The 13435-nt window shown below is 36.9% G+C and overlaps 1 protein-coding gene across 1 annotated transcript in view; it reads right to left on the bottom strand.

Annotated features, from left to right (window-relative positions):
* Window positions 1-8765, bottom strand: part of RGS22 (regulator of G protein signaling 22) — a 104810-nt gene extending 96045 nt beyond the window's left edge. The window contains exon 1 of the mRNA XM_077748218.1: window positions 8638-8765. Coding sequence (XP_077604344.1) covers window positions 8638-8688 — 51 coding nt within the window. The 5' untranslated portion in view covers window positions 8689-8765. The remainder of the gene's footprint in view (window positions 1-8637) is intronic.
* Window positions 8766-13435: the final 4670 nt, after the last annotated feature.

Here is a 13435-nt window from a genome sequence, read left to right as displayed (position 1 = left end):
GCCTCCAGCCCCTGAGCTAGCTGTAAGCACAGAGCCCGACATAGGGCTCAAACCCACAAACCATGAGATCATGACCTAAGCCGAAGTCAGACGCTTAACCAACTGAGCCACCCAGGTGCCCCTGCCTATGTTTTCTTCTAGGAGTTTCATGGTTTCAGGTGACATTTAGGTCTTTCACCCATGTGAAGTTTATTTTTGTGTATGGTGTAAGAAAGTGGTCTAGTTTCATTATTTTGCATGTTGCTGTTCAACTTTCCCAGCAAAATTTGTCGAAGAGACTATCTTTTCCCCATTGTATATCCTTGCCTCTTTTGTTGTACATTAATTGACCGTACAAAGGTGGGTTTATTTCTGGGCTCTCTATTCAATTCCATTGACCTATGTGTCTATTTTTGTGCCAGTACCAGTGTTTTGATTACTACAGCTTTGAAGTAGATCTTGAAATCTGGGATTGTGACACCTCCAGCTTTGTTCTTTCTCAACACTGGTTAGGCTATTCAGGGTCTTTAATCGTTCCACACAAGTTTTTGCTATCATTTGTTTTAGTTCTGTGAAAAATGTAATTAGTATTCTGATAAGGACTGCATTAAACCTGCAGACGGCGTAATATGGACATTTAAAAATTTTAATATTTATTTATTTTTGAGAGACAGAGAGACAGAGTGCTAGCAGGGGAGTGGCAGAGAGGGAGACACAGATTCTGAAACAGGCTCTGAGCTGTTTCACTGAGCCTGCCAGCAGGGCTCGAACTCAGTAATGGCAGATCATGACCTGAGCTGAAGTCAGATGCTTAACTGACTGAGCCACCCAGGCACTCCGGTAATATGGACATTTTAACAATATTGGTTCTTCCATACCATGAGCATGGAACATCTTTCCATTTGTATCTCCTTCAATTTCTTTCATCAATGTTTTATAGTTTTCAGAGTACAGGTCTTACGCCTCTTTGCTTAGGTATATTCTTAGGTATTTCATTATTTTAGTATAATTGTAAATGCGATTCTTAATTTCTCTTTCTGCTACTTTCTTATTAGTGTATGGGAATGCAACAGATGTTTTGGAACACATATGTAGGATTTAGTTTATATAAAAACTGAATCACATTATACACTTTCATTTACAACTTGATTTTTTTCATTGAACAGTACAACATATGTCTATTGCATCAGGATGACAGACAGCTCAAACATAATCCTTGAAATAGTCATATAATATTCCATAGTTCTTCCATTGATAAATATATAGTTTATATATATATTACTCAAGTTTATACTACTTAAGTCAATGCTGCAGTGTAACTCCTATAATACAAATTTACTTCTATGGGATAAATCCTTACATGGCTTTCCATGTATAAATCATAGTACTTTTCATTTTAATTGATTTTGCCAGGTTAATTCCCAAAGACTGTAGCAATTAATATTCTACAAACACTAGACATTACTGTTTTTTTTAAGTGTAGGCTGGAATGCCTGGATGGCTCAGTCAGTTAAAGTGTCTGACACTTGATTTCAGCTCATGATCTCACCATTTGTGAGCACAGAGCCTCCTTGGGATTCCCTCCCTCTCTCTCTGCCCCTTGACTGTACATGCCCACATTCTCTCTCTCTCTCCCTCAAAATAAATAAAACTTTTTAAAAAAGTGTAGGCCAATTTAATGTCTTAAAAATATGACTGTATTTATAATTATAAATTTCTGACAATTTTTGTGATTAAACACCTTTATTTGCTCATTTTCCATTTTATTTACTCTCATAGTTTGTTGAATTACTTCAGTTATCCTATTGGATTACGTGTCTTTTTCTTGAATAAGCCTGGTAAGAAATTCAATAAAATACATTTCCTCATACTTGCAAAATTTTTTTCTAAATCATTAGTTTTTAACTTTATGTCATTTCCTAACATATGAACATTTTAATTTTGGTATCCAGGTTTGTTTTTTTATTATTTTGAAGATTCTAGAGGTTTTGGCTTCTTCAGAAGATGGTTCATATGCTTAGTTCACATAAAAAGTTTCCTGGATTTTATTGTAATATTTCAGTTTAAAAAACCATTTAAGTCCATTTATTCATTTGCAAATAAAGATAATCCAGATTATTCTTGCAAGTTGATAGTAATTATTTATATTTATTGTGCTGAAGTTCTGTCTAGGAAGTATAAAATAATATTTTAAGATAATTTATTGTCAAATTGGCTAACATACAATGGGTAGAGTGTGCTCTTGGTTTTTGGGGTAGATTCCATGGTTCATCGCTTACATACAGCACCCAGTGCTCATTCCAACAAGTGCCCTCCTCAATGCCCATCACCCATTTTCCTCTCTCCCCCACCCCATCAACCCTGTTTGTTCTCTGTAATTAAGAATCTCCTATGGTTTGCCTCCCTCCCTCTCTGTTTGTAGCTATTTTTTCCCCTTCCCTTCCCCCAAAGTCTTCTGTTAAGTTTCTCAAGATCCACATATAAGTGAAAACATAGGATATCTGTCTTTCTCTGACTGACTTATTTCAGTTCCAACCACGTTGCTACAAATGGCATGATTTCATTCTTTCTCATTGCCAAGTAGTATTCCATTGTATATATAAACCATATCATCTTTATCCATTCATCAGTTGATGGGCATTTAGGCTCTTTCCATCATTTGGCTATTGTTGAAAGTGCTGCTATACATAGGGGTACATGTACACCTATGAATCAACACTCCTGCATGCTTTGGATAAATTCCTAGTAGTGCTGGGTCATTAGGTAGTTCCATTTTTAATTTTTTGAGGAACCTCCACACTGTTTTCCAGAGCAGCTGTACCAGTTTGCCTTCCCATCAACAGTGCAAGAGGGTTCCCATTTCTCGACATCCTCACCAGCATCTGTTGTTTCCTGAGTTATTAATTTTAGCCACTCAGTCTGGTGTGATATCTCAATGTGGTTTTGATTTGTATTTCCCTGATAATGAGTAACGTTGAGCATCTTTACATGTGTAAAGACCATCTGGATGTCTTCTTTGGAAAAGTGTCTATTAATGTCTTCTGCCCATTTCTTCATTGGATTATTTGTTTCTCAGGTGTTGTTTGGTAACTTTTTTATAGATTTTGGATACTAACCCTTTAACCGATAATGTCATCTGCAACTATCTTTTCCCATTCCGTCGGTTGCCTTTTAGTTTGTCGATTATTTCCTTTGCAGTGCAGAACCTTTTTATCTTGATGAGGTTCCAAATAGTTCATTTTTGCTTTTAATTCCCTTGACTTTGGAGATGTGTCAAGCAAGAAACTGCTGTGGCTGAGGTCAAAGAGGTTGTTGCCTGCTTTCTCCTCTAGGGTTTTGATGGTTTTCTGTCTCGCATTCAGGTCCTTTATCCATTTTAAGTTTATTTTTGTATATGGTGTAAGAAAGTGGTCTAGTTTCATTCTTCTGCATGCTGCTGTCCAGTTCTCCTAGCACTATTTGCTAAAGAGACTGTCTTTTTTCTGTTGGATACTCTTTCCCACTTTGTCAAAGATGAGTTGGCCATACATTTGTGGGCCTAATTCTGGGTTCTCTATTCTATTCCATTGGTCTATATGTCTATTTTTCTGCCAATACCATACTGTCTTGATGATTACAGCTTTGGAGTAGAGGCTAAAGTCGGGGATTGTGATGCTTCCCGCATTGGTTTTCTTCTTCAGTATTACTTTAGTCATTCAGGGTCTTTTTTGGTTCCATACAAATTTTAGGATTGTTTGTTTTAGTTTTGAGAAGAATGCCAGTACAATTTTGATTGGGATTGCACTGAATGTGTAGACTGCTTTGGGTAGTACTGGCATTTAACAATATTTACTCTTCCAATCCATGAGCATGGAAAGTTTTTCCATTTCTTTTGTGTCTTCTTCAATTTCCTTCACAAGCTTTCTATAGTTTCAACATACAGGTCTTTAATATCTTTGGTTAGGTTTAGGTATTCTAGGTACTTTATGGTTCTTGGTGCAAGTGTAAATGGGATTAGTTTCTTGATTTCTCTTTCTGATGCTTCATTATTGATGTATAGAAATGCAACCGATTTCTGTACACTGATTTTGTACCCTGCGACTCTGCTGAATTCGTGTATCACTTCTGGCAGTCTTTTGGTGGAATCTTTCAGGCTTTACATGTAGAGTATCATGTCTGCAAAAAGGGAAAGGTTGACATCTTTGCCAACTTAAATGACTTTTTGTTTATTTTGTTGTCTGATTGCTGAGGCTAGGACTTCCAACACTATGTTAAACAACAATGGTGAGAGTGGACATCATCGTCATGTTCCTGATCTCAGGGGGAAAACTCTCAGTTTTTCCCCATTGAGGATGATAGTAGTTTTGGGCTTTTGATATATGGCTTTTATGATGTTAATGTATGTTCCCTCTATCCTGACTTTCTTTAGGGTTTTTATTAAGAAAGGATGCTATATTTTGTCAGATTTTTTTTCTCCATCTATTGACAGGATCATATGGTTCTTATCCTTTCTTTTACTAATGTGATGTATCACTTTGATTTGTGAATATTGAACCAGCCCTGCAGCCCAGGGATGAATACCACTTGATCATGGTGAATAATTCTTTTTATATGCTATTGAATTTGATTTGCTGAATTTTCTTGTTGAAAATTTCTGCATGCATGTTCATCAGGGATATTGACCTGTAATTCCCCTTTATGTAGTGCCTCTCTCTGGTTTGGGAAGCAAGGTAATGCTGTTTTCACAGAATAAGTCCAGAAGTTTTCCTTCCATATCTATGTTTTGGATCAGCTTGAGAAGAAAAGGAATTAACTCTGCTTTAAATGTCTAGCAGAATTCCCCTGAGAAGCCATCTGGTCCAGGACTCTTATTTGTCAGGAGATTTTTGATAAGTGATTCAATTTCTTCACTACTTATGGGTCTGTTCAAATTTTCTATTTCTTCCTGTTTGAGTTTTGTTAGTGTGTGGGTGTCTAGGAATTGGTCCATTTCTTCCAGGTTGTCCAGTTTGTTGGCATATAATTTTTCATAGTATTCCCTGATAATTGCTTGTATTTCTGAGGGATTGGTTGCGATAAATCCATTTTCATTCCTGATTTTATCTATTTGGGTCCTCTCTCTTTTCTTTTTGAGAAGTCTGACTAGGGGGTTATCAATTTTATTTTTTCATTGCTCTGTTCTACTGTTTGTTTGGTTTTTTAAATTCTATATTGTTTATTTCTGCTCTGATCTTTATTATTTCTCTTCTTCTGCTGGCCTTGGAGTTTGTTAGTCTGCTTCTAGTTCCTTTAGGTGTGCTGTTAGGTTTTGTATTTGGGATTTTTCTTTTTTCTTGAGATAGGCCTGGATTGCAATGTATTTTCCTCTTCGAACTGCCTTTGCTCCATTCCAAAGGGTTTGGACTATTGTGTTTTCACTTTTATTTGTTTCCATGTAGTTTTTAATTTCTTCTTTAATTGCCTAGTTGACCCATTCATTCTTTAGTAGGATATTCTTTAACCTCCATGTATTTGGAGGTTTTTCCAAACTTTTTCCTGCGGTTGATTTCAAGTTTCATAGTATTGTGATCTGAAAATGTGCATGATATGATCTCAATTCTTTTATATTTATTGAGGGCTGTTTTGTGACCCAGTATATGTTCTATCTTGGAGAATGTATCATGTGTACTCAAGAAGAATCTGTATTCTGCTGCCTTAGGATGAAAAGTTCTGAATATATCTGTCAACTCCGTCTGGTCCAGTGTATCATTCAGGGCCATTGTTTACTGATTTTCTGTCTGGATGATCTGTCCATTGCTGTAAGTGGAGGATTCAAGTCCCCTGCAATTACCACATTCTTACCAATAAGATTGCTTATGTTTGTGATTGTTTATATATTTGGGTGTTCCAAATTTGGTGCATAAACATTTATAATTGTTAGCTCTTCTCGATGGATAGACCCTATAATTATGATATAATACCCTTCTTCATCTCTTGTTACAGCCGTTGTCTGATATACGTATGGCTACTTCTTCATCTCTTGTTACAGACAAAATCTAGTTTGTCTGATATATGTATGGCTACTCCAGCTTTCTTTTGACTTCCAGTAGCATGATAGATGGTCCTCCATCCCCTCACTTTCAATCTGAAGGTGTCCTCAGGTCTACGACGGGTCTCTTATAGACGGAAAATAGATGGGTCTTGGTTTTTCTTATCCATTCTGATACCCTATGTCTTTTGATTGGAGCATTTAGTCCATTTACATTCAATGTTATTATTAAAAGATATGGATTTAGAGTCATTGTGTTATCTGTAGGTTTTTTGTCTGTAGTGATGTCTCTGGTCCTTTGCAGGCTTTGCAACATTCCACTCAGAGAGTCCCCATTAGGATCTCTTGTAGGGCTGGGTTAATGGTGATGAATTCCTTCAGTTTTTGTTTATCTGGGAAAACCTTTATCTCTCCATCTGTTCTGAATGACAAGCTTGCTGGATAAAGGACTCTTGGCTGCATATTTTTCCTATTCAGCACATTGAAAATTTCCTGCCATTCCTTTCTTGCCTCCCAAGTTTCAGTACATAGGTCTGCTACTACCCTTATGTGTCTATCCTTGTAGGTTAAGGTCCATTTGTCCCTAGCTGCTTTCAGAATTCTTTAGCTGTCATTTCTTCCTGGAATTTGAGGAGAATTCTCCCGTTTCATCATTTTGGCTAGTTTTATGTCCCTTATGTGTTTTAAAAGCTTGTTATGTGTCCTGCACCTGCGAGCACTACTAAATTAAAGAAGGGTCATACACTCTCCAGGGCCCTTCAGGAGGTGTTTTTTGGAGTGTGTTACTTGCTCTTTGTTGTTGTGACTCTTGTTACTTTATCTCCCTACACTTAGTAATGTTTTGGACCCTTCCCAAGGTGTGCTTTGATTTGTTGGTTGAAGTAGCCCTGAATACTTCCAGAACAGTCCTTTCTGATAACTTGGGAGCCACCTGCCTAAATGCTTTCTTGAAATCTTCCAAAGTTAAATATCCACAATAGTGTCTGTCAAAAGCTGTGAAGATGTGTCTTATTTCATTGTGATGGAGCAGAACTTCCTTCATTTTGTTACAATACTTAAAAATTCCTCAAGTAATAGGCATTGTCACACTTTCTCACGATTTACCTTCAACCACTCCAGCCTGGCCTCTGCTGTCACCTGGTACCTAAACTGCTCTTGCAGGCCACCAACTCCAATGGACCGGAAGTCTAAAATAATTTTGAATTGCAAGGAAGATATATTTTTTTTCCTATGATCTAATGGAAATGGTTACAGTGTTTACTATTAATTTGGGGTAGCCTTTAATAGTTTAAGTAATTTATTTTTAATGAGTTTTTATTAGGAATGAGTTTGCATGAAATGCAACAGATTTATGTATATTAATTTTGTACCCTGTAATTTTACTCAACTCATTGATCAGTTCTAGTGGTTTTTTGGTGAAGTCTTTAAGATTTTCTATATATAGTATCACGCCATCTGCAGATAGTGAATGTGTTACTTCTTCCTTACCAATCTAGATGCCTTGTCTTTCTTTATCTTGTCTGATTGCTCTGTCTAGGACTTTCAGTACTATGCTGAATAAAAGTGGTGAGAGTGGACATCCTTGTCTCCTTCCTCTCACTTGCTCCCCATTGAGGATGATGTTAGCTGTGGGTTTTTCACTATGGCTTTTATTATGTTGAGGTATGTGCCCTCTAAACCTAGTTTGTTGAGGCTTTTTATCATGAATGAATGTTGTAATAATTTACATAGTGCTTTATAGATCAGAATATATTTCCTTGTTTAAACTTCAAGACAGTGTTATGACATAGCTTTTTTTAGTATTTATAGAAATATTTTAAATACTATTATTATTATTAATGCATTTAATTTGATGAACGTAAATAAAGACAAAATATATTGGAATTCAGTAAAAGGAGTATTGAAGAAGTGTCAAGCTGGAAGAGAGCAATGTTTTAAGTGTTGAACATATTCTAGCTTAGTTCCATCAGACACTTCAAATTATGGAAAATGTTAATATTCATTTTATTTTTAGTTGAGCCACACAACAAACCTAAGTAGTAGGTAGTGAAGGTATCATTTGACAGGTGATGAAAATAAAGTTCATCAAAATGATTTGTTCAAAAACACAGAACTAGTAAGTTAAAGAACCAATGTTAGAACCCAGGTGTTTTGTTTCGTTGTTTTGTTTTTTAACCTCATGATGAGGAGACAAAATCCAGAAACTGAGAGTAGAACTTAACACCAGGGAGGAAAGAGTCACATAGCCTAACCTGAGGGTCAGAAATCATAATTTCCAACTGCTTATTAGGATATAACCCAAAGGAGATAAATTTACTGTGTACCCACATTTTCTAGAGTGCATCTAAAGGATATACATATTTTTAGTTCCCCCAAGTTAACCTCATATCCTAAGTATTCAAAGCAAGTTACATGAATCTTCTCATATTGAAAATCAAATATCAACAAAACTGCTAGATCAAATTGGCCATTTGACACAAAAAAAGATGATTTGCTAAAGATTGTTAGTTGCTACTAACAAATTCTATGTATAAGTAGAATAAAATTTAATAAATCTAGTTACATTTCAGAAAGGCAAGCCCAAGGACCCTCATGTTAACCTTACCTAAAGCTTTATTTATCCAGTATATTTATCAAATATACTTTCTTACCATAATATTGTAGTTGACATTAATGGTCTCATTTTCATAGGGGGTATTCATTTGAGCAGGTTTAATATCATTCTTTCCTTTCCTTACAACATCATAGATGGGATTTCGAGGTTGCTGGTTTTGTAGAATTTTTTTCAGTTGCTTTTCCAGAAGTTGTGGAGCATTGTTAACTACTTCAAAAACTCCGTAATCCGCATTAAATCTAATTGCCTCTGAAAAGGTCTGTAAAATAGATTTGCGAAAATAATGTCTTAAATTTGCATAAACCAGAAACTCACTGTCTCAAAAAAGGCTTGAAACTTACATATATGCATATATACATACACAAAATTTTGTGTACTTAATCATTACCTCTTTTGGGAGCTTGGAAATCTCTTGACTACATATAAGGAAACCCACTGAATCCTTCCTTTCCAATGTACTTATGCCATGAAATAAGGATGTATTATGGCAGAAATTCCCTTTGCATAAATATCTCTTGTTTCTTTGGAATGGGAAAAAAAATACACACCTGGTCTCTATGAAGCAATGTTATTCTCTTAGGAGCGGGTGGATTACTAGGGAAGAATGAGTAAAGAAAGAAGAAATAACACTCCCGTTATCTCTTTCATCCCCAGGAGCCATGAAAGCTAAAGTCTCCCTTGCCCAAAAGAATAAAATTAAGTACAATGTGTTCTTCATTTAAGACTATTTCAGGGCCATTCCTCTCACTGTGAAAAAAAAGAGAGAGAGCGAATGAAAGACAATAACATTTCTAAGCTTTTCTCAGTAATTACTAAATGCTGCCAAGTTTTATTTAAAGTCAGTCAGTTAATATACAACAGTCAGGAGTCTGGAGTTTGAATGCCAATTTGCACATAAGTAGCTCTGTAATTTTGAGTAAATAATTAAACATGTTTGGAGTCTCCATCTCTGTAACAAATAAATAGAGGATTGACTGTGTCTTTTCCCATTTTGCCCTCCAAACCTAGAATCAAGTTCCTTTGTCAGAATATTAATTTATTTTAGGATACCTTTAGTGAACTATGCACTCATGCAGATTAATTTATAAATTTTAAGCCAGGTGGTAGAAGATATCTAGCCCTTCCCCTTGGGTCAATACATGTCCTAGGGAGAGCAGCAATTCTTTCAAATTTTACTAAGAGATTGCTAGTTCTACCATAATTAGAATTTAATAAATGGTAGGATGTCATAACATTGGAATACATACATTAGAAACATGTATGTACATACATAAAAATATCCATATACATGTATGTATATGTACATATTTTTTAAATTATTTTTTTACATTTATCCATTTTTGAGAGACAGAGTATGAGAAGGGAGGGGCAGAGGAGAGGGAGACACAGAATCTGAATCAGGTTCCAGGTGCTGAGCTGCCAGCACAGAGCCAGGCGCTGAGCTGCCAGCACAGAGCCCGATGCAGGGCTCAAACCCACGAACCATGAAATCACTACCTAAGCTGAAGTCAGGGGCTTATCTGACTGAGCCATCCAGGCGCCCCAGTACATACATATTTTTTTTAATGTCAGATAACATCACATCTCTAAAATCATCTCCCCTTCTAAGGAATTTAAAGTTCACGAACAATAGAATTCAATATGAAAGTCAGTCTACTGGCCAAAAGGACTCAGTGTTAAGATTTCCTCTCAAAAATGACTTGTATAGGTCAATGGACAAGTGACAAGTACCAGTAAATTGTGTATAAGTTTTCTTCAATAAATATATTTCAGTGGATCTGTCTTTCAGACATGAGAGTCAAACAGGCATCACTTACCTGAATGTCAAATATGATCTCTGAATTATACTATCACTAAACAGATAAATGAGTCTGCTGATACCAGAGACAAGATTCATCTGGCAGGAGAAAGCATCTGAATTAAGCTTGGTAGAGAATGGACATAAAATATTAGCCAGGGTGGGGGAAACAGTATAGTATACTGCTAAAGACCATCTGGAAAAGATTTCTTCTAGTTCTGAGTATCCATGGAACAAGAGAGCAAGTTTGGCCTTTATTTGTTTTCCTTTCTTTCTGCTGCCTCCTACCCTCACACCTGGTGGACTGAGTAACACAAAGCTGTGATAATCCAAAGCCAAGAATGCCGATTAGTTAGTTCTATGAACAAATAAGATATTTCCTGCTACCCAAGTTAGAAAAATAATGACCAATAAAAACAAATTTAGAGGGACTGCAACACTCTGAGGCCCTCAGTAGCCAATGTTACTCAGTAGTAAGTAATTAAGGTACAGAGGTAGAAATAACAGGGGAGGGGGCGCCTGGGTGGCTCAGTCAGTTAAGCGTTCGGCTCAGCTAATGATCTCACAGTTCATGGGTTCAAGCCCCGCGTTGGGCTAGCTTAGAGCCTGGAGCCTGTTTCAGATTCTGTGTCTCCCTCTCTCTCTGACCCTCCCCTGATCACGCTGTCTCTCTCTCTCTCAGAAATAAATTAAAAAAACATTAAAAAATTTTTTTAATTAAAAAAAAAGAAATAACAGGGAAGACAAGAACTACCATTAACTGGCCATCTACCATGTGTGAGCACGTGACAAGACACTTCAAATGCACTATCCTTCCACATTTCTGAGATCACTCTTTATTGAAAGTGGACACTCAGGATGGTTATGTGATGGGCCATAGATTCAGAGCTATGAATTGCTAAATCAGGACTACTGAAACAAGTCTATCTGGCCCCAAAGACAGCACATTTCCTCTTCTTTACAATTATATTGCCTCACATACTGATAAAACTAGCATACACTAATCGCCTTCTCTAGGCCAGGCACTGTGCTAAGCAATAATCCTATAAACTTAGTGGAGCTGGGATTTAAACCAAGGTGTTTTATCAGTAAAGACACAGAGGTATGAAGCAGCATGGTGCATGTGGGTAATTGTCAGCAGTTCCATGCAGTAGAATATAACTAGAATAGCTCCTAGTTGAAATTGTTTAGGGAACAAAGGAAAGACTTGAGGTAGATGAGATAGATAGGACCAAATCATGGACGGCTTTGCACACCATTTTAAGAAGGATAAGCTCATCTTGATCCTTGAAATAGGGTGGAATGGGAAAATCCTAAATTGGGGAGTAAATCTGATTGGTGTTTTAGGAAGATTCTCCTGGTAGCAGTCTGGAGTTTTGTTTGCTGGCTCTTGAGTTGGTGAGGAAGAATGCTCACATCCCACAAGCAGAGCCATCACAATGCTCTGTTACCTCAGAGCTACTGGCTATTACCGCCAGAGCCAGGGCCAGTGTGGCAATTATTAACTCGCTTGCATGGGTCACTGTCCCCAGCACACACAGAGGCTAGGGCAGGCTGTAAGGCAGGTAGTTAGCAATTACTTTTATTTTCAACTCACAAAGCAAAACTACAGCTGAAAAAAGTTAAGTGATCTCTTCATGGATTTCCAGCACGTCCCCTGGTAAGCGCACTGCAGAACTCCAGGTTCAGGACTACAGAGTGCTTTAAACCCTGGGCTGACACGTAATTTCAGTAGGCGTCAGTGGATGCTGTGGATTAGCTCACTCCGGATCTGTTCCAACCTCCCGAAACACAAAATCTGGACAACAAAAAACGTAGCACCCGGACTCCTCTGTAGTTCAAGTTACACGTGTGACTCGCTTCTGCTATTCATATGCACGAAATACTTGAATTCTGAAGCAAGTCAAGTAAGGAAAGAGGTAGGGCCTATTCACCCTGAGGAAGGAAAGCCGAACGACATAAGCACATGAAAGTGAGGAGAGAACCAGGACAAAAAGAAGTATTTTACACACACAAGAAAAAAAGACAACAGAAGGAAAGCTGTAACTAATTGTGTCCATGATTAAATGACATGAAATGTAGCTAAATAAGATGTTAAAATATTTAAAATTTTTAAACTTAAGAATTTGTCTCAGTGGGGGGCACCTGAGTGGCTCAGTCAGTTGAGCATCTGACTTCAGCTCAGGTCATGATCTCACGGTTCATAAGTTTGACCCCCACATTGGGTTTTCTATTGTCAGTGCAAAGCTGGCCTCAGATCCATTGTCCCCCTCTCTCTGCTCCTCCTCACCCCCTCAAATAAATAAATAAATAAATAAATAAACAAACAAACATTTTTTAAAAAAGAATTTATCTCAGTAGAATTAAAAATGTGATAGAGTCTTTGCCAAGAATATAAGTGCTTTCCTATTTTAAAAGCCACGATTTCCAATGGATCTCAGAAGGTTCTTAATAGCCCTGTGATTCTAAGATGATAAAAGGGGCAAATAACTGATTCAAAGCTTCCCCCAGTTCACTTACTTCAGCAACAACAAAACTTTTCAATGCCCAAGTACCAATTATTAGCCCAAGCAAAGAGGATACAAGCTGAATAAAACACTTGCCCTTGCAAGAAAAATACATGGTCATTCATTTTTCTCCATGATGAAGAGTCAACAAAATGCTGAAATAATTTAAATTAATGTAACATGCAAATGCTAAAGGGGAAATCTGTCCACAGAGAGACCATGGTAGTAATACTAGAGGTTTTTTTCTTTTTTATCAAGTTTAGTTATTGTGCTTTAAAAGGGATTTGGCTAATCTAAAAATCTATCCAGAAAAGGATAAGCAGAATGATTAAATGAAAGAAATGTTGGGTAAAATCACTCTGCCTTTCTAGGATTTATCATGAAAGGGGTTTTAATTAAACAATCCCAAGGTGCCTTCCCTATTTGCTACTCCAATGATCCACAATTGTCTCTCAGGAAAAAAAAAGAGTCTATATATTCTTTCTAATAAGATCACCCAATTCCACTGTTCCTTTGTTATTTTACTCATT

Source organism: Crocuta crocuta, unplaced genomic scaffold (genome assembly GCF_008692635.1).
Source record: "Crocuta crocuta isolate KB4526 unplaced genomic scaffold, BGI_CrCroc_1.0 scaffold39, whole genome shotgun sequence".
In the NCBI taxonomy this organism is placed as follows: domain Eukaryota; kingdom Metazoa; phylum Chordata; class Mammalia; order Carnivora; family Hyaenidae; genus Crocuta; species Crocuta crocuta.
Note: the sequence above shows the minus strand (reverse complement) of the source record. Positions and strands in the feature narration are given on the sequence as shown.